Source organism: Brassica napus, chromosome A9, assembly GCF_020379485.1.
Source record: "Brassica napus cultivar Da-Ae chromosome A9, Da-Ae, whole genome shotgun sequence".
In the NCBI taxonomy this organism is placed as follows: Eukaryota; Viridiplantae; Streptophyta; class Magnoliopsida; order Brassicales; family Brassicaceae; genus Brassica; species Brassica napus.
In genome coordinates this window covers 12,196,409-12,218,232 of record NC_063442.1, presented here as the reverse complement: position 1 = coordinate 12,218,232, position 21,824 = coordinate 12,196,409, and the positions used below count along the sequence as shown (strand labels likewise).

Below are 21,824 nucleotides of genomic sequence, written 5' to 3'. Positions count from 1 at the left end.
CTACTTTTAAATATTTAGATTTGTTCTACTTTTAAATCTCTTCTATTTTTTTTCTTTATAAGTTAAAAATATAATAATTTCTTCTAAGTTTGAAAAATCTCTTCTATTTAGTGAATCTGATATATATTTTTATCTATTCAATTGGAGTTTGTTATAACTTTTAAAAAACCAGCGTTTACTAGCAACTTTTAAAACTAAACTTTACTAAATGGTTATGATGAAACAAAAACAAAATGACAAGTACTAACTTAAAGAGAGGCAAATGCACATAAAACCGAATGAGAACAAGCGAAACTGAGAAGAGAATGCATGTAAAACTGAAACAAAATGCATGTAAAACTGAAACAAAATGACAAGTCAAATACAAATGCAAGTTAAGCCATATGAGAGAACAAGCGAAACCTGATTATGGTTATGGTACAGAGAAGCAAGTTGATGAGATGGATACAAAGGATTGAGAGAAGCAAGTAGCAGACAAATATTACAATGGTTTTCGTTCCAAAATATTACAAAGGTTTTGATGATAAGGTTTTTGATGTTGAGGAGAAATAGATACATATCCGAGTACTTATACTACAAGAAGGGAAAACCCGTGACTTATGAGCAGGAGCTACATGCCAAAATGCTCTCAGTACTCTAAATCCACCCATGACAACTCCGCATTAGCTAAGGAACAAAAGAACTCCTATCCTCCCGTGACTACCTGCAACAACATGTTTAAAAAATGGTTAGTTTAGCTATAACAACTAAGCAAGTACACACATCACACAACAAGTACTAACTTTTCCTGCAAGTGACCTCAAAGAACACACAGTACACATCATAACATTTCAGACATAAGCTTCATTTTTAGTGTTGTTTCGATCTCAGACAATGGCTCTTTCTTGGCCAGCAAGCGATCAAGGAGTTTATTTCTAGACAGTTTTTCCTTAAGTTCCAAAACGCCTTGTAGCTTAGACAACTCCTCATCTTTACCACTCTTCTTCTTCTTACTGGCACCTTTCGCAGCCTTTACCCCGACTGGTCTATCCTCATCTTCTCCAACAACATTTTCTTCTGGTCCGTCAAGATCCACCACTGGCCTCCGCTTTTCCTTTCCACCATCCTTAGCCATATAAGTGGAGGCCCATTTCTGCTCATGCCTGAGCTCTCTCCAGCAGTGATCGAGTGTGAACTTGGTATCGTACTTGGTGAAGAATATGTCGTAAGCAGCTTTGATCACATCATCATCATTTGGGCCGCTTCTCTGCTCCCTCAGCGCCTGGTTGTAGCAACCAGTGAATCTGGATACTTCATGATTGATCCTAGACCACCTCTGCTTACAAGAAGTAACCTCTCGCGGTACTTCCCCAACGAGCTGAGGGCTGGCGTTGTAGTAGTCTACAATACGCTTCCAGAAAGCAACAGCTCTCTGCTCGTTGCCTACGAGAGGGTCCTTACTGGTGTTAAGCCAAGCACCAATAAGGATCCTATCCTCTTTGGGTGAATATTTCCTTCTATCTGCAAAGGTCTTAACAGACTCCTCAGGGACTTGCCTACGAGACTGACCAGGGACTTGCCTACGAGACTGATCAGGGACTTGCCTACGAGACTGATCAGGGACTTGACTAGGACACTCAGGAGGGATTTGGCTAGGACACTCAGGAGGGATTTTGCTAGGAGAATCATCAGGAGCTTGAGACCCGAGCCAAAAAGGCTCGGGTGATTCAAGATCTACTGGCATTTGACTGTACATAAGGTGTCTATAACCCGACATGGCTGTAAAAATGCTCTGTGTTACTCAAGTAGTTACACAGAGCCTTAAGTAATACATGTTCCAATTTATTATACAATAACAGCCTATCAAATCTGAGCAGTTAGGAAGATAGGAAGCAAACTAAAAGCAATTAACAAAAATCAGTAGCATTTATTAATACAGTCCTAGTTTAACCAAACACCATTCAAAATCAGTAGCAAAAATCAGTAGCAAAATTAAATCCTATGTACTATAACAGCTATTTAACCAAACACCATTCAATTAATCTACAGCAATTTAAACGTAGAACATTTAAAACCAATCAAATCACACGGGTTGGGAAGATATAAAGCAAATCAGTAGCATTTATTAATACAGTCCTAGTTTTTTATCTACCTACAAAAACCATTCAATTAATCTACAATACTATTTGAATTTTTTTTTTACGGAATATACATTGTCAAGTGATAGAAAAGAAAAGCAGAGTACCTTTACTTTTTTGGCCATTGGACAGGTGATAGAACACTCCCCATTGAAGCCTTTGAAGCTACTCCTGCAAACAAGTAACATTAGGCAGTCAAATGTTTTAATACAAACGCATAAACTGAAAATGAAATCCAAATAAGTCGAGAACTTACCATGTAGAACCAAGATTACCAAACCTATGACCACTAGCAGGCACACCATTAGCTTAACTCGTGTGGTATCCTTTCCTGCGTCGTACACAGTCTTCTCTAGCAGCAGCAGCTTCTGCTCTCTCTCTGCAACTGCTTCCTTAAGCCGTCTTATCTCCGTCTGAAAGTCCCTCATCTCCTCCATGACCGCGTCATCCCACCACTTCTAGATGTGAGTGGCTCCATCAACGACATTGTTGCAGGTGAAATACCTACGGCCTGGATCTTTTTCCGTGTAGGCTGTAGCAACTACCGGCTCACTCCCACAGTAGCAGATCGTCGGGATGCCATCATCCCCCTCAGGTTGAGGTTGGTTCTGAAACGGCTCTCCATTATCGAAGCTACTCTGAGCTTCATCGGCGTACAACTGAGCTTCAGCTTCGAGAAGTGAGGTGATGTCGATGGACGCTGATGATGAGGACGGCTGGCTATAGCTATACCTTCCCATTTTCGTTAACCTGCAAAGAAAGAGACAAGCAAAAAGCAAAGATTAGCATTGATTTTGAAAAACAATAAGAAAGACGAACATATCAACACTAAATAGAGTCGCAACCCTAAATCGAATGGAAAAAATGCACAATTTTCAAATCCCTAAATCGATCGAGACCCAAAAGGGTTTTCAAATCCCTAAATCGATCGAGACCCAAAAGGGTTTTCAAATCCCTAAATCGATCGAGACCCAAAAGGGTTTTCAAACTCTTTGAATATAAAAAATCCCCAAATCGCAGATTTTTTTCGAACCCTAATTTTGATACGAAACGATCCCAACTCTATTGAATATAAATGGAAACAATCTAGTTCGATTAATATAGAAGAAAACGCTTCTACTTACCTTGAGGATCAGACGGAGTTGAATCGCGAAGGTGGGATCCGACAATCGCCCTAGAGAGTTGAGAGGTTTTTTTTTTCTTTGCTTTCGTCGAAACGAAGAATTTTTTCTCGCCAATACCAAACACAATCACGCCTCCGTCCAATCTCTTTCCGCCACGTCGCCCACGGACCGGGTCCGTCAAGATGTTATTTACGGATCAATCCGTCAAATGAGCTGGGTTTATATTAATTAAAAAATCCAAAAAGTGCAACGGACCGGTCTTACGGATTCGTTGTCATCCCCCGTTGCAAGTGCTCTAAGAGTCCAAGACAATGGTATTTTGAGCCTCAAGATACAGGAGCATTATGACTTTAAAAAATACTTATTTAGCTGTAAAATAATAACACTATTGCCGGCAATGAAAGCCTAGATGAATAGTTGTTTGAAAAAAAACTAAATGAATTGTGAATGTGTTGCAAGTCATTAGCATTCTCCTAGCCTGCGCAGAAACATGAGATAGTGCAAACACAACGAAGAAAAAACACGTTTCTTGATTGATGTCTGAAGTAGTAAAACCCAAACGAAATAAATCTTTATTCTATTTTTCCCTTCTTTTTTTTCTCGATGAATGAATAGAGTTACACGTGAAGAAAATTACAAAAGAAACCAAGAAAAGCAGTCCATGCAAATAGAAAGACTGTTGATTGCGAATAATCTATTTACAAGCATTTACAGAAACAGATGATAAAATGTGAATTGATTTTGAATGTTTTTCCAGGGAATTAAGATTCATCAGTGAGTAAGTTTGCAGCAAACGGGATTTAGTAAGTGACTTCTCCACTGGAGCTTGGCCATAACATAAACCAAGCTCAACCTGCAAACAAAACATCATTCCTAAAAATGTTGATTCATTTCAGTTAAAAAAATAGAATAGCCAAACATATTAAGCGGCCTATGGGGAAGGAAGAATTATTCTTACCTTCTTCAGAGAAAGCGAAAACACCACCAAGCATGTCGTCATCGTCGTCACCATCATCATCTAGTTTTCTTTGATCAGATGGATCATCCTTGTCCTCTGCTTCTTTAGCAGTTTCCTTGAAAAACTGCTGAAAATCTGGGGAGCCATCAATGGCTCCCTCCTCACTTTCCTCTCCTGCATTCATGCTCAGATTAGAACGGTTAGAACTTAAATTTGAAGCTCCACTTGTCCCGCTGCTGTTTTCAATAGTTGTTTCAGCGGGCAGGGAGGTGTTCTTTAGCAACATATGAGCATCGTCTATAGTATAGTCGCTGTCTTTCACAGCAGAAGAAGAAATCGAAACCACGGGTTGTTTGAATGTTATACTTCCACTTCTTTCCTCACTCTCGGTGTAAGCCATATCTGCTACACATTCAGTTTAAAGATTTTGAGAAACATCGAAATGCATGGGTTATAGGAAGTTAATTTGATTAACCTTTAACTTGTCCAGGATCAGAAGAAGAAGAAGAATCTGAATCTCTTTCCACAGAAAATCCTCTGCGCATACTGGAATAAACACTCTGAAAATTATCAAACACCGGGAGCAGATCCTTCCTTCTGATATCAACCTCATTTGCAGATACTTTCTCGATTTCGATCTCCCCGCCTCCATGATGATGATGCAAATTCATCTTCTTTCCATCATTTAACAACGGATAGAAAGATATCTGCAATGTGTATATGAACATATCATGATTTATCCAGGATCGTTAAGGAGACAGAGAAGTAGATAATAACCTCTGAGTTTTGCCAGATTGGTTTTCTTCCGGAGTTTATCATCACCTCTGCATTAGCAAGATAAACATGGTGTTTCTCAAGAGGCCTCGCTACATCTTCACTAATTTTCCGTCCATCAAAAGTAAGTCCACATATGTTCTCCTCTCTCTCAGGCCAATTTGTTTTCCGGCAGACATCCCAACACTGAAGAGGTTCGACTTTCACTCTCAGTTCCTCTTCAGCTGCTCCTCCAATTCGAGAATTGCTCTCAGCCTGGTCTCCTCCAAGAGATGGAACAAGTTTGTACTGAACTACATGACCGGACGGAGTGTAAACCAGTAGATAGTCCAAGGCATGAGCTGACGACTGCACGGATCGATGGAAAACAGCAGCGAGACAGCCAGAAGGGAAGGACGTTTGTTTTCCTATAGCTGAACTTGCAGCAAGGAAGAAATTGTTGCATTTGATTCGGGTAACAACAGAAAGAGTTACCGATGCTGGAGGTGGAGACAAAAACTGGGTGTTCATAAACGATGGACTCGACCACCATGGTAAGGACAACGTTGGAGCAAGAGTTGGTCCATCGACATGAGAGTTCCGTATCTCAAGAACATTTTCTCCACCGAAAGGGGATAAAACATAAATATGACAAGTTCCTTTAGATGAAACAATAGCAATCCATTGACTGTAGCTGCTAAAGCAAATATCTTGTATTACCTGTGGGGATGGGTAATAGCACATCAGTGTTCGCTCACAGTAGCGTAAAATGAAACATTGTTACAACAGAAGATGGAATAAGTAAACATACAGCTGATGTCATGCCACGATGTAGTTTGTAAAGAGGCACATGTGCGGAGCTCCAATCATAGCTTTGACCATTCTTTGAAGGCATAATCCGGAAAACGTTAATATTGTTACCGTGAATTGAGGCTGTTACTAATAGAGTGCCACTAGGGTCGAAACAAAGCGCCGATATTGGACTAGTGTGAGCCCTGAAGTGTGCTATAGTGGCTCGAGATTCAAAATCCTTGACAATAACCTGGTCATCATGATAAGAAAGTGTCATACTTACTCCACTCTTAATACAACCCAAGGTGAAAAAAATATTGAACAATTATTAATGATTTTTTAATTTTCAATTTTTATATCCGCGCGTGAACACCGGAGAATTTTTAATATAACCCAAGTCGACCAAAATGCAGCACAGTATAAAAACAAAACGTTACTGGCGATACTCAATAGATGGTTTGTAACCAATATAATCAATAAAAGATGCTGCTTCTAATAGACTAACCGTTCCAGCAACATCTGACTCAGCTGAAGATGCAGCCCGACCAACTTTCCAGCCAGGACTGGACGAAAGAGAAGAACCAGGACCGTCATGCTTGAGATCTTGACAGTATTTAGATATAGTCTTGTAACCCTTATCACCCAAACTGAGTAAACCCGCAGCCAGATGCTTACTAGATTCCACGGCGTACCTCGCAACTAAATTACCACCACTTGGAGACGTAGATGGACTGACGCCAGGTGTAACATTCTGAGGGCTCAGTCGACCTATACTAGATGAAAAAGGACTGTTGGAAGCATAAGCTAACCATCTCGGTCCCACCGACATCGGACCGTATCCGATATTGACCTCAGATATCCCTTGGTTTCCAAGCTGAGGAACCGGATACGAGAGCACGCTGAATTTGTTTTCAAGTGTAAGCGCATCAAAACAGTAAATCTGCATCGCAATGGCACAAGATCAATTAAATCTTACCCCACAGCAGTTAACAGTAACAAAAATCTCTAAATATATCTATATATCTATATTTTTGTTCCGCGTGTTACTTTTAAATCTAAAAATAGTAAACTTGTAGCTGACCTGTGAACCAAGGCCAACAGCTACAATCCTGGGACTGCATCGAACCATATAAACAGTAGACCGGAATCTCAAAACATGAACGTAGTTGTGAGATCTAAGCGAATAGAACCGCACAACCGTGGGAGAGAGTGCAATAGGATCATCAAAACCATTTCTAACTGAACCATTGGATTCATCAGCAACTGCTAAAAGAATTGGATGCGATGATCTAAACCCTTCGACTCCTTCACACCTATCAGGCAAAGGCTGCATCTGAAGAAACGTAACGGGGTCATCCCGCCTCGACACAAGCTCACTGACATTGCTTGCATCATCGATATCAACGACTTGGAACCCGTTGGCGTAACCGAGTAGAAGAATGTTCTTGAAACAAGATTCACTCGTGTGTAATCTATCAAAGGATGACCACAACACCTGCTTTGATCCCAAAAACAAAGTCAATGCCACCTCCAAGTCAAAATCAAATTGAATCAAAATCGGAAACCTGATCCTTAGGCTCCTGCGAATCGGGGGAGAGAGAAGCGGCGACGGAAGCGCTAGCTGAGCGTACGCCGGAGGAGGCGGTTTTGATGCAGGAAGAGATGAATTTTAGCGAATTAGGTAAAAAGCGATTGGTCGTCTGGTGATTAACTCCGTTGTTGTTGATGATGATATTGGCCTTGGTGGTGGTGCTCTTCATAGTAGTAATAGGTCAACTTGTTTTAGAAGAGATTCCAGGTCACCGGAGAGGAAAAGCGATTGAGAAAACAGCATACGACGAGGAAGGGGTGGGAAGTAGGGAAGGAGATCTTTCAATTCGTTAGCTTCGCCATTTTTTTTTTTGTTAATTGAATTAGCGGTGGAGTTTGGATTTGGGTTTTCTTGTTGACCTTCTGAGATGAAAGTAGAAGAAGAAAAGGTTGAAACGGTTCTTATTTTTCACTTCGATTTTGTTTAAAAAAAATAATTAATAATTTACTGTCTGACGCAAAAAAAAAAAAAAAAAAAACTCTCTCTTCTTTCCTTTCCTCCTACCTCTCTCTAGAACTTTCATCAAAGAAAATCAATTCCGGTGGCCGATGGCCGGTGACCGGTGCCGCTGGTCACCAACCCCTTTTTATCTTTTGTTTTTTGTTTGTAGATAATTTTCGCTTTCGCAAATCTCTTCTATTCCGGTTAGCGGATTTAATTTTTGCAGTGGCGACTTTTGTAGTGTATCCAATTTCAGTCGAAGCAAAGTTTCAAGGATGTTTCCATGTTCTTCGAAAGGGATCGGTGTAAATACAGTAACCCTTATCTTTCGCAGTTCGTTAGCAAAATCCCATTCGCTTAGGAAAACTCTCCTCTTCTCTCCCGGATTGCACTTTCTCCTTTCCAAAAGGAATCAATCTTTATTCCTTATGTTGGAGCCGCTAAATCGGTTTATGGGTAAAGTATCCTAGATGGAAAGGAAGATGTGATGTTGGATTGATTTTGGTTGGTTCTGATGGAGATCTAGATGAGTCAGCATCTTCTCTATATCGAAAGTGGTCAGGTAAAATCTTCAATTAGATCAACTGAGTATTCCCAAGTTTATTATCCTGCAGTGTTGATGGTGGTTCTAACTTAAGTGACAGTTGAACGAAAGATAAGAAGCAAAGGAGTTTCAAATAGTTCTCGGAGACAAAGCTCAAGAAGACTGGGGTTCTGCCGGTGAGGTTGCGTCTCAGATTTCTCATCCCACGTGTGGTGTTCAGGGACACGTGTCACCTTAATTTGGCTATCGTCTCATGTAAACACAGAAAAGGACGCGTGTTGAAGACTTACTTCGTACAGACGCGTGTAATAACTCGAAGGAAATATTGGGTCAATAAATTGGGTTTATGGTTAGGTCGAGTTTGTATTAATGAGAATTGGGATGTCTGTAACTCCTTTGTAGTATGCCCATTTGGGCCTTTCTAATAGAAAGAAACAGTTGACCAAAAAAAAAATTACTGTCTGCAGTATGCGTGTGTTGTTGAATAATTGAATGGCTAGAAGAGCAAACAGTGAGCATGTTATCCTTGTTTTTTTTACCCAAAAAGTTTTTTTGGCTCAAGCCCATCAGACGTGAGCTAAGTGATATGCCGATTTTTAGGGCAACTTAACAACCTGTAAACAACCGTGATAGATATCCCAAATTTGAACATTCAATCATATCGTTAACAAATTACGGAACTGTTCGATCTGAGTATGGTGTGTTCGAGATGAAAGCACGAATTCGATCATGGGTTATTTGAAAAATAATTATTAAAGAATCATGTTGATTACAATTTGTAAAAGCTTAAAACTATATACTCTAATCTCTCAGCTGACTTTGTGGGTTTTCACTACAAGAAAACTTACGATTTACTAGGAAACATTTACGAGGAATATTAATATTGGTCGTCACACGATTTGATGAGGAGTTTATGTGGAAAAATTAATTTGTCGTAAAGCAGAAGTAAACTTACGAGGAAATCTGTAATTTAACGATGAAGATAACAATTGGTTGTAACTTTGTTGTAAAATAAGGAATATTTTACGACAATAAACTTTATATTCGTTTAACGACGAATGTACGAGTAAAAGTAAAATAGTTGGTGAAAACGTATTTTTAGTGGATTGTACCGAACTGATTTCCTTGCAAAGCGTTGTTACACTGAAGTAAAAGACTTCTAAATGGTTTCGTTGTAAATCTGCTGTTAATTTCTTACCTACCAGTACCACAAAACATATATATATATATATATCCCCTATATATTATTTGAGAAGCATTGCAACATTTTTTTGTAGCCACATGTCATCACTAGAATGATTCTTATAATCCTTAGAGAAATAGGTTGGTCCATCTAAATATATAATAAGCTTTTTATCAAACCACAATAAATACACTATTAAATGTGCTTCATTATTTTCTTAAATAAAATTACAGAATTGCCTAAATTGGCTAAAGTATATATGACAATTAATGATTTTGAATAATAAAGATTTGATAAAAATCAGTGTGTGTTATAATTATATTTATTTAATTTTAAGTTATTAAAATAAATTAAACAATCATACTAACTATATAATAAAAATTTAAAAAAATATTTATATATTATATTTTGAATTTTTAAAAACGAGTATAAATTACTAAAAACTGTTAAAAGTTTCACATTCAAATGTAGTAATCTATGATTTAAAACTTTTGTTATGACATGATACAAATAATTAAAAAATAATATAAGTTGAAAGTCTCATTTAATAAGTATCAAAAATAAAAGATATATAAATATATGTATCATTTTAAATTAAACTATATGCCATATAAAAATATATAAATATCTTAATTTGAAATTTACTTTGAACATTTTTTTGATAAAAAATTTGAAAAAATATTGATAACTTAATTTTTTAAAATATTATCAATTACATAAACCATTAATCCCACAGTGAAAATTTTGTTATCACTAATTTAGACTTTTTGCTATAACAGATACAAATAATAAAAAAAATATGAGCAAAAAGCATCATTTAATAAATATTAATATTAAAATATACCATATATGTTACTATCATTTAAATTTAATTATACATCATATCAAATAGAAAAAATATTTTTTCGATTTATAAAATTTATTTATATGTTTGCACTAATTTAATTATATAAGTAGTAGATAATGACTTTTTAATTATTCAATATATATTTATTATTTCATAATATGTTATAAACATATAATATATAAAATAATTTATATATATAATGTTTATCCCGCGCAAGGCGCGGATCTTATCCTAGTATATATATATATATATATATATGTCATTCCCTTGAAAATGAAAGATACAAACCAAATCAAAGTTACTCTTTGTGATAGAAATGTTGTGGAGACAAACCCCCTTTACAACAAGATTCGTTTGTCAATGCAGTCGAGGTACCTGAACAACAAACTGATACCATCTTTCTTATTGATTTGCACAACTGAGAATATGAAATCTTTCTAATTATGAGAAGTATGACAAAAATGAAGACGAGTTTGATGAAAGTGATAGATGAAACATTATATATTCTTTCTATAAATCTGGAATTATTTACCATAAATATTTCTAATATTAATTGTGTTGTTTGATAACTAGAATTAATTTTTATATATTTACCTTTTATTTTTAGATTATGTTAAAATAAATTAACAAAAATCATCAACCAATCAAGTTATAAAAAAATTTAAAAACTTCATATATGAGCTCGATAGATAAGCAAAAATCAATTGAGTGGGTTCTCAATTATTTATAAATGTTTTAAGTTTTGTGGTTCACTAAAGAGATTTTCTTTAGATCTTATTAAAGTATTTCCATAATTAATTCTTTTTATTTTAGAATTGGAAAAAATAAAATCTAAAATCCCATCAAAATTATAACAATCTTTAATATTTCACCTATAAAGCTAGCTAGTAACCAAAAGTTACTTAAATGATTACTATTTTAATATAATATAAGAAGTATGAAATAATTCTATATGATTTATAAATAATTATAAATATACATTTATACAATTTTAAATAGATTTAGAAGCATTTACAGATGATTTTAAAGAATTTATAAGTCCTAGAAATGAATTTATAAGCCTTTAGAAATGATTTAATAAAAGTCTTATAAATGATATAGAAACTATAATAAAATATAGAACCTTTATATTAATTTATATAAAAATATATTAAAGTATGTATATAACTATAAAAAATAATTGATGGAACATTATATACTTTTTGTAAATCTGCAATTAGTGACCATAAATCATTATTTGTAATATTAGTTGTGTTGTTTGGTAACTTGTATTACTTTGTTATATAGTTATCTATTATTTTTAGATCTGGTTAAAATAAATAATTAACAAAAATTATCAACCAATTAAATTATAACAGTTTTCTAAAATTTCACATATGAGTGACACGTAAGCAAAAATCACTTAAATGAAATCTTAATATATAGTTGGATTATTTTAAAAAACTCATATCAACAACTATTAGATTTGTTTTCTTATAGTAAACAAAAAATATATTAAATAAGCACTATATTTGCATCTCTATCTTGTTGACAATAAACAAATCTAGTAGTCAACAAATATTAAACAAGTTGTAATAATGTTTTCTTAAAATGAGCACCTGTTCTTGCATATCTGTCTTGTTATCTTTAAATTTGACACCCACTTTAATTTTATTTCATTTTTCTTAACTCATCAAAAATTTCTATTATTTGTGTTTGTTGATTTTGTATATATATTAACAAGCTGACAGAAACATATTCTACTATAAGATTAAGAAAATAAAGTCTAAGCAAGCTCTATTGACAATCTTTTTCAAGAACTTTTTAAGTATGAGGGTTTCTACTTTGTTTGTGGTTTCTTGTGTACTCATGTTCTTCGTTACAAGTCATGCTAAAGGTACTATTCAATTATATTTTTGTCCAGATTGGTTTATAGGACGATATGAAAATATTGATTGTTCCTAATTGTAAAAACTGCTATTACGATAGATAAGAAAATAATTGTAATTTGTTGCGCTGATAAATTTTTACTCATTAACAATTTTTCAAAAGGATGGAATTGTTAGATGGAATTTTTATTTTTTGCATTTGTCAATAACTAGTTGCGGCGGAAGATCAAAAGGGTGGAATTGTTAGATGGTTTGCTGGAGTTTGCGGTCCTAACGGAAGCAAAAAATGCTTAGCTGACATGAAAGAATATCCTCGTTGTGATTGTAGAGATGACCACTTTCCGACAGGACATTATTGCATGTGTTTTCATCATTAATATATTTATCTGACAAGATTTACTATGTCTATTACCAAAATCTATTTAGCAATAAGACTATCTCTATTTATCTGCTCAAGAAATTAAATTTTATTTTGTCATTTTGTGTTTTTAACGCTAGTTAGTTATACTATTATAAACTATAAAAATTATCTAGACATTCTAAATATATTAAAAAAATTATACATCTTATGAAAATTTACATGTGACTTCACCTTCCTAAACCGTCTTATGAGATCCATATTTAGTGGTTTTATTTGTATTGTATTAAGGATTTCATGAAAAAAAATCTTTATCAATCTGCATAATTCACTTTCGCTAAGATTCAAAATCCAAATCTCAATATATATATGAACTCTCAATGAAACCATAGGATTGAACAGGTTTCTACCAATTATTGTGTCTTAAAACATGACTAATTTGCTATTGGTAGATGATTCAATTTCCGTTTGAATGTCGGTTTGATGTTTGAATGAAGGTTGAATGACCTGATGAAACTTTAAGACAAGTTTGCAGAAGTTTGTTGGTGGTTTGCCAAAGCAGTTGAAATCTGCTGAATGCCTTACTAAACCTCTGCGTTTTGGAGATGGAAGACAAGTTTACAATACTGATTGCGACAGAGGTTTCGTTTCACTTTAGACTGAGTATAAATACTCTCCTTGGTATATTCCATTTCTTTAACCTAAAAATCTAAAAAGTGCAGAAAACAGTGTTTTGAAAAACAGTTTTCTTGTTGGTCGCTTGTGCTCTTGTTTGAAGAGTTCTATCATCATCTTTGATCTATAGAAAGCCAGGACTGAATCCTTGGGGTCTTTTACATTTTCTGTTCATGTCTTTTCTTTACACAAACGAGAGTAGACAAAACAGAGCGAAAGAGAGAGTTGTTTCTTAACTCATATAAAGTATGTAACAATCGTGTTCCAAAAAAAAAAAAAATGTAACAATCATGTACTTGGAGAAACATAATTATATTATCCATACCACATTTCTAGTTCTACATCTAGCGTCTACAGATTCCAATCTATTATAAATCTTTGGCCAGAGTTCCACGTTTTTTCGAACTAAATTACTATATATTCTCTAAAGACAAAAGCCACCTACTGTTTTGTCTCACTTGATTTGATTCCGTCCCTTTTTAATTAATTATATTACCCATGAGATGCTCAAGCCTATGTAATATAAACAAACAAAAAAGTGTAAAATATTCGTACGTTGTCCAGTTCTCAACTCCTATAAAAATGTTTAGAGAACTTGAAGTACTCGTCAGAAAGTAAACTCCGATAGATACTCTTACTTTCGCACTTTAACTTTCTCATTAGGAAAAAAAAGAGAGTAATAATGGAGAGACAAAAGAGTATTATGGAGAGACAGAAAAGCATGGAAAGTGGTTTACTCAGGAAGAGTCTCAGCATAAGAGAAAGGAAACACCCAAACGAAGACGGTTATCTTGAAACCGGTTTATCATCAAAGAGGCATAAAGAAGTGAAGAAGCATCACAACGAAGATGGTGAATGTTGTGTCACGACCTCTGTGTGCCTTATCACCTTTATCGTCGTTACTGGCTCTTTCTGCGTCGGTTGTGGTGTGAGTATGCTTTACTCTTTTGGTTTTGTTTTAAGATTGGTTCTTTACGATCAAAATTATATTTTTATTCTAATTGAGTTGGATGTATCGATTTGGCAGACCGGTTATTCTTCAGTTGCCCAACATGGAATTGTCAGTGATTTATCTCTCTCAGTTGCAGAAGTAAGTCTAATATAGTATGCATCGGTATATATACTCAATTTTAATTTTATTTGGATTCTATAAGTTTATCACAATTTTATGTTGAAAAGTAGCTTATTTGGACCCAAAAAAAGCAGCTTATATATTTGTAAATATTTACACTCGTTGCGTAAAAAAATTGAGTCTATAGCATTTATATTTAGGGTTTAGTTTTGTTAGAAGATCATTTGATATATGGCAAGAAAAAAAATATTATTTGTGCTATAAACTTACATAGAAGATAAAACATGTTATATGATGGACTTTTATATTCGTTCTAGTTCTAGTTCTAGTTACTAATGAGGAAGCCATCTATATTGTCGTTCTAAGAATATCTTGTATTTTTTGCCATTTAACTCTTTAATTATTTTACAGTACTCAATGTTCGGGTCAATAATGACATTAGGAGGACTCATTGGTGCAGTATTTAGCGGTAAAATTTCTGATGTTTTGGGAAGAAAACGAGTAAGTAATTTAGTTATGAGCTCGTCCAAATATTTGGTTGACCGGTTAACTAATACTAAATCGATCTATATACATACTAACGACAATTGTTTATTCCATAACAACTGGAAAACAGACAATGTTTCTCTGTGAAGCTTTCTGCGCAACAGGCTGGTTGTGTATCGCACTGGCTAAGGTTTATTAGTTACTATTTTTGAGTTGTGCCTGTTTTCTTTAGTTTACTACATTTCTTGTTATCTAATGACTGTTATATTTATAATTAAAGGATGCACTTTGGCTGGACTGTGGAAGATTCCTACTTGGAATAGGCGTTGGCATCTTTAGCTACGTGGTAACGTATTGTAATCCATTAATTTATCTAGTTTTAGTTGCAGTCTCTAATTCATAAATACATATATTTTGTTTTTCTTATATAGATTCCCGTGTATATAGCGGAAATAGCACCAAAACATGTTCGAGGATCGTTCGTGTTTGCTAATCAGGTTCAAAGCTTATACTAACCCTGAATTCTATTTACACTTAATATGATTTAGAACTTTAATTTTATTAATTTACTTTATTGGAATTGTTTTAGCTGATGCAAAATTTTGGGCTTTCACTATTTTTCATCATTGGAAATTTTATTTCCTGGAGATTTCTATCAATCGTTGGTATGATCCGATAAAAAAATTTCTTGAATATAGACTAGTAATTACATGAGTGGATTAGTTCAATCTTTTGTTGTCCTTAAGGTATGGTTCCATGTGTTCTTCACGTCGTTTGTCTATTCTTCATTCCTGAGTCTCCAAGATGGCTGGTAAGTCAATTCTAACTATCGCTTTGACTATTGTTAAAAAATTATATGTGCCACCAAATTGGTGCCTCCAGCCATAATTGTGTTTTCAAATACAATACCAAAACAATGGTCAATTAGCATGATCAATAATTCTTTTTTTTTAACTTTTTACATAATTTACACCTAAAGAAACTCTAAAAACATTAAATATTACATAATGTTGAGTTCAAATATGTCGACGTCTTCTACATCTTGTGTTTAGCTAGTTTAATTAAGATGTCAAAAAGATGTTAACTTTGATGTTCCATTTCTATGCCACTTATACTTTAAATTAACTACACATAATGTTTCTTAAGTTATAAGTTATAGTTTTACATATTATAGTAGTAAACGTATTTTTGAGAGACTGTCACATGTCACTTACATTTTAACATATATATTATTTTTTACATCAGCTAGATTAAGTTCCCAGTAAAAATAGTTTTCAAAGGTATTTTAATTCACTTTTATGTCATATTTAGTATTGGTAATCAATATTTAGTTACAAATATAGATATTATACTTTTGAAAAATATAAATATTATACTTTTGAAAAATATAGATATTTTATTATATTAATTTGAAATCTATTGCACATAAATGATCTAATAAACTGAAAATGCTGAGATTACCAATATGGAATCTGTAGCACAATATACTTTGCATTGGTTATGACATTTTTGAAATTTTAGTTGTTATTGAAATGTCGACAGGCAAAATTTGGTCGTGACAAAGAATGCAGAGCTTCTTTACAACAACTAAGAGGCCATGACGTGGACATCTCACAAGAAGCTAACGCAATTAAAGTACTACAACAATTTATTAGTTTAATTTGAAATTAACTCATAATCTTGGTTTTCTAAACTTTGACAACTTCTTATTTGTTTTAGGATACAATGGATTTTTCACAACAAATCGGTGAAACTGGGTTTGTGGAACTGTTTCAGAGGAGATATGTATTTCCGTTAATTGTAAGTGTATTTAGGACTCATATGACTATTCTGAGTATTTTGACTTAGAGCATCTCCAATTTTACTCTATTTTTATTTAAAAATATAGTTTGAAAAAAAAAAGTTTACTCTACACCAATTTTTTTACTAGAAAGCTTTTTCTACTCTATTTTCACTTTATAATATAATAAAAATGAATTTATTCAATAACTAAAATAATACATTTTTTGGTTCATTATTTAGAACGTTAAATAATATACAAATAGATAAAAAGTATATTAAATTTGTGTTATCGGCATGTACTTCATTTTCATTTGTCTTAATGATATCTAAACTAATTATTCTCCATTTTTTTGTCACTGAGATATGTGAGAAATACTATTATGGTCTCTCCTGAACTTTGTTAATAAATTCACTTTTACAGATCGGAGTTGGTTTGATGCTCTTGCAACAACTGTCCGGTAGCGCAGGTGTTATATATTATGCTAGTAGCCTGTATGAAAGAGGAGGTATTAAATATACATAACCAGTTTTCAATATATTTTCCGAACTTTGTACTTTGCTTTAATTTTCGGATCCAGTAAATTAATGGTAACTTATTTTAATTTCAGGTTTCCCGAGCGCTATTGGCACGTCTGTAATGGCGACAATCATGGTAAAAACTAATTATGAAATTAATTCGTAAGAATTTATACTCATGTTAAAAATAGACTCTAGAATTAGTCAGCCAGAGAAATGTTTTGTATTAGATCTCCACAATGCTTTTTTTTAAACTTAATTCTTTGTTACAATTTTTGTTTAGTATTTAAATTATGAATGGTTCTTTACAGGTACCAAAAGCGATGATTGGAACAATTATTGTCGATAAAATGGGAAGAAGAACTCTACTGATGGTTAGATATTTTACTCAATTAAATATCACTGTTTTCTTGAAGCAATGTCTAATAGATTTAGTCTATAATGTATTATTTGTCGTTACTTAATTGTTGTGCAGGCTTCTTGTGCTGGAATGGGCCTGTTTGCTTTGCTCTTAAGTGTTTCCTATAGTCTTCAGGTATGGGCTGTTCAATATGGTAAAACCGAACCGTACCGAACCGAACCGAACCGAAATAGACAATATGATTTGGTTTTGGTATATACCATATAAACCGAATGGATATAATTTTATAAAAACCGTAGGATTTGGATATGGTTTGGTATATAACCGATTAAACCGAATAAACCGAACAAAACCGATTAAAAGTAAAAACATGTAAATATGTATCTATTTTATAATAATACATGAAAATCTATTTGTTACATAAGTTAAATTTGTGTTAATAACTATTGCCATAATTTTATAGTAATAAAAAATCTTAATTTGTAAAACACTTGAACTATAACTAAATAACAATACATCGCAATTCAGACATTTTATTTTCTAAGTCTTTTTTTGATCTTTTTGATTTATTTTAGTCTTCACTATATTAATATGAAGATTATAAATTTGATGGACAATAATTAATTGAAAAAACATGACTTTAACGAACACTAAATATGGAAGAGTGGAAAAATATTTCTTTCATGTTTCTGTTTTGTTTCATATTTTTATTTTCAAAATTTCAAGCTTTGATTTTAGTTATAGATTTGATTATTTTATTTGATGGTAGAAGCATTTTTACTTTTTTGTTCATTTATTTGAACATGTAATATATTTTTAATAAATGATTATGTTGACAATATGACTCTAAAATTCATATAATATGATCTCAAACAAAATAATTATGTTTTTTGGTATAAAACCGAATAAACCAAAAACCGACGGTATATAAACCGAACCGAACCGAAGTAAATATGAATTTAGAATGGTAGTTATATTTTACTAACCGAAATACCGAAAACCGAAAAAAACCGAACCGAAACCGAACCGATATCCGGATTGAACACCCCTATCTTCAGGTGATCCTTTCTAAATATCTTTTTTTTTTCTTTTTGACAAAGGATTTTCACCTTTCTTTATATCTTATATCAATAAATACTGTTAATGTATATATATATATATATATATATATATATATATATATAGATCATGCACTATAGATTCTAAAACCTACATTTAAAAAGATCATCAACACTTCTGAATTTTAAAATTATACTAGATTTTTATCTGGGCTATGCGTAAAATTGATTCTCATTTAAATATTCAAAATTTATAAGAAAAATTATATGCTCAAAAAAATAGATGTATTACTTCAGACTGTTAAAATCTATTCACGGATGCTAACATATACTCCATCCGTTTCATATTAAGTGCCGTTGTAGAGAAATTTTTTCGTTACAAAATAAGTGTCGTTTTCGATTTTCAATGCAAAATTTATTAATTTTATGCAGTAATTTTTTTTTATTAGTTGAAATATGATTAAGTGTATAGGTAACTGTGTTTTTATATAAAAAATACACAAAATTAATTGTTTTCTTAATTTGTGTGCACAAGGTCAAAATGACACTTAATATGAAATGAAATATTATTACAAGAAATTATAATTTTAGAAAAGTATTAAAATTATGAATACTCCTGATGAAAGTTTATTAATCAATCTGTATTATGTAAATTTAATATATATAAATTTAAACTTACGATTCCTAGTTACTAAATTTCTTCCCTAATGTTTTTTTTTTTGTGAAACTTATCTTCCCTAATGTTTATATAGTCATTCGACATTCTACCAGAACTCACTCCACTTTTTACCTTCATCAGCGTACTGGTAAACATATCTATATCACTTTTTATTTGCTTAAAATATATAATTTTGGGGATGTATCTAACTATTTATATGGTTGGATAAATACGATTTTGTTTTTATTAGGGTTATATTATATCATATGCTTTGGGCATGGGAGGGCTACCATGGATTATAATGGCTGAGGTAATACATAATGTTCAATGTATAGTGTTAATAAAAAATACATATGTGTTACTCAAATTTTAAAATATAAGAAATCAAACTTCCCTAACTCCTACATTTTACAGATATTTCCTATGAACGTAAAAGTTTCAGCTGGAACTTTAGTTACAGTTACCAACTGGGCATGTGGTTGGATTATTACTTTCACCTTCAATATATTAATGCAATGGAATGCATCAGGTAAATAGTCATTTGATGTTTATATGTTCTTATAATACTTATTTGTAAGGGACACTACAAGTTATTCCTAATACTGATTATCTTGTTAATAAATTATTAAAATATTTTCAGGAACATTTTTAATTTTCTCCTCCGTGTCAGCCGTGTCGATCGTGTTTATCTATTTCATAGTGCCTGAGACGAAAGGAAGGTCACTCGAAGAAATACAAACATTGCTTTCCAATTCTGTTCATTAATACCAAAGTATCATTTTATTTCTTGTTGCAAGAAAAGTAAAAAACAGAGAAAAGAGTTATAAATTTATTAGCGTCCATGTGAGTTTGACTTGTGTTGGATGATTATATCGAATTTTTATTTGGAGCCTAAAACAACACGTTATTTTTGATGTTAAAATAATTAAATATTTATATAGTTAAAAAAAATTATAAATCATATTGGGAATGATTGGTCTAGCAGATATCACTTGCAAACACTGTGTTTGTGGTTCATATCATTTTTTGTTGTTTGACAACAATGACGAAGATTGCTGTTCACTGTTGGTCATAAATTAATCCAACTCCTGGGAACAGATCCAGTGGAGACGGGGTGGGGCAGGAGTAGTTCTTCTTGGCTATAGCAAGATGTCGATTTCTGTTTTCTGGACTTTTGGCTTACAGTTTCTTCTGCATTTGGCCTAAAAATAAAGGAAAGTCTTTTCATATCTCATGATATGGTCGAATCTTACATAAATTTTACCAATTTATGCTTTCATGCCAAAATATTTCTAATTAACGTTTCTCAAATAACCCACCATCAAATTCATACTTTCATTTCAAAGATGGCAAATTCAGATTTAACAATCAACACAATGTTGCTAGAACACATGTTCCTTCTCAACAACTTAGCCAGCATTCTTAGAAAGCCACTTGGAGCACATGAATTTGACTCATTCTTTTCGAAGATGAATATTCCTAACCTTCCTTTTTTGCTGTAAATATGGTTATATACCAACCACCACCAAAAATATCCACATATTACATAACCAAATGATCAAAATCAGTCAAGACACAGAGCCACCTACAGATTATTCACCAGAAGATAATTAAAACGAGCCAAAAAAGATGTTTAAGCCATTGCGGATAACTAGAAACCACATAAGATTGATGAAAATCCTCTCTTGTGACACTCGCTGCAATTATGAAATCACACAAACAGTATTTTCTTGATTTCAATTCCCATTTTCAGAGACATTGACAAGTTTCATGAACTTCCAACTTAAAACTAATTGGCGGTAAGTAGAATATCTCAAGTCTCTTATATATTATTCAAGTCCCTTAAATATTCTCAATGTGGGATCTTCTTTTCAACACTCTCCCTCAAAATAATGGTGTATAACCATTAATCTCGCATAATCCATCATACACCCTCCGAGACAATGCTTTATTTTTCTAGCAATCTCGAAGAAACTGAACCTTTTATGGGCCATCAGCTAGTGGGATGATCGGACCACGTTTTGGATCGGATTAATGGGTCAGGCTGTGTGTGCATTCTAATATCATGACAAGTTTCACGGGCTTCCAACTTAAAAGCAATTGACAGTACGTGGAATAGCCCAAGTTCCTTATATATTACTCAAGTCCCTTACATAATTCCAATGTGGAATCTTCTCTCCAATAAATACAAATAAAAAAGAAAGCGAAGAGTGGATCAAACTTGAAATCCACTAGAAAGAGGGCCGGTTTACTAACTGCACCTAAAATATCTTTGAAGTTTACTGTAAATACCACCTTGTTAAAGTGTAAATCCCTCATGCTATTAATTTCACATAGCTAGACTTCACATTAGCATCGATCACAGAACATATATTGACATAGGACCTTCAGATATGGAGCAGCATCTTGCTGTAACTATCCACAAAAAAAACCACACCGCCCCATTGGTCCATCTGTGCTTATTCAAAGACACCGATATAATATTTAACCCATCATAACTCTGGGGATTTCCAACCATGATTTTGGCTTAAGTGTGTATCCACCATCACCAATCTGTCTCTTGTTTCCAAAGCATGAGCTTGTGTTCATTGGTCAAAGTCTTTTTTTTTCTTTTTTAAGATTGAGCATGATCTTGTTTTT

At 33.2% G+C, this 21,824-nt stretch overlaps 3 protein-coding genes and 1 long non-coding RNA gene across 7 annotated transcripts; 2 read left to right on the top strand and 2 right to left on the bottom strand.

The window, feature by feature from the left end:
- Window positions 1-820: 820 nt before the first annotated feature.
- Window positions 821-1,756, bottom strand: LOC125578051 (glutathione S-transferase T3-like). Its single transcript, XM_048740334.1, has one exon. The coding sequence runs from the start codon at window positions 1,754-1,756 to the stop codon at window positions 821-823; it is 936 nt and encodes a 311-aa protein (XP_048596291.1).
- A 2,034-nt stretch (window positions 1,757-3,790) lies between these two features.
- Window positions 3,791-7,806, bottom strand: LOC106433764 (autophagy-related protein 18h). 4 transcript variants are annotated; one of them, XM_013874591.3, is made up of 8 exons: window positions 7,310-7,806; window positions 6,826-7,239; window positions 6,250-6,684; window positions 5,764-5,994; window positions 4,977-5,672; window positions 4,675-4,906; window positions 4,200-4,601; window positions 3,791-4,094 (listed from the first exon to the last, which is right to left on the bottom strand). In XM_013874591.3, exons 1-8 carry the CDS (start codon window positions 7,502-7,504, stop codon window positions 4,090-4,092), a joined length of 2,610 nt encoding a protein of 869 aa, XP_013730045.2. In that variant the 5' UTR covers window positions 7,505-7,806; the 3' UTR covers window positions 3,791-4,089. The 4 variants fall into 4 exon arrangements, with proteins under 4 accessions (XP_013730045.2, XP_013730042.2, XP_013730043.2 ...); XM_013874588.3 differs by having other exon boundaries at window positions 4,200-4,604; window positions 6,826-7,242; window positions 7,310-7,711; XM_013874589.3 differs by having other exon boundaries at window positions 6,826-7,242; window positions 7,310-7,710.
- On the top strand, window positions 7,805-8,851 carry LOC125577872. The gene is made up of 2 exons (XR_007316275.1): window positions 7,805-8,338; window positions 8,421-8,851. It is a non-coding gene; the product is annotated as an uncharacterized LOC125577872 (long non-coding RNA).
- A 2,685-nt stretch (window positions 8,852-11,536) lies between these two features.
- On the top strand, window positions 11,537-20,142 carry LOC106433765 (sugar transporter ERD6-like). Its single transcript, XM_013874592.3, has 19 exons — window positions 11,537-12,226; window positions 12,432-14,179; window positions 14,279-14,341; window positions 14,735-14,824; window positions 14,940-14,999; window positions 15,090-15,155; window positions 15,241-15,306; window positions 15,399-15,474; window positions 15,556-15,620; window positions 16,352-16,444; window positions 16,529-16,609; window positions 17,013-17,097; window positions 17,200-17,243; window positions 17,419-17,481; window positions 17,583-17,642; window positions 19,279-19,332; window positions 19,435-19,494; window positions 19,599-19,713; window positions 19,825-20,142. Exons 2-19 carry the CDS (start codon window positions 13,934-13,936, stop codon window positions 19,947-19,949), a joined length of 1,512 nt encoding a protein of 503 aa, XP_013730046.1. The 5' UTR covers window positions 11,537-12,226; window positions 12,432-13,933; the 3' UTR covers window positions 19,950-20,142.
- The last annotated feature ends 1,682 nt before the right edge of the window (window positions 20,143-21,824 follow it).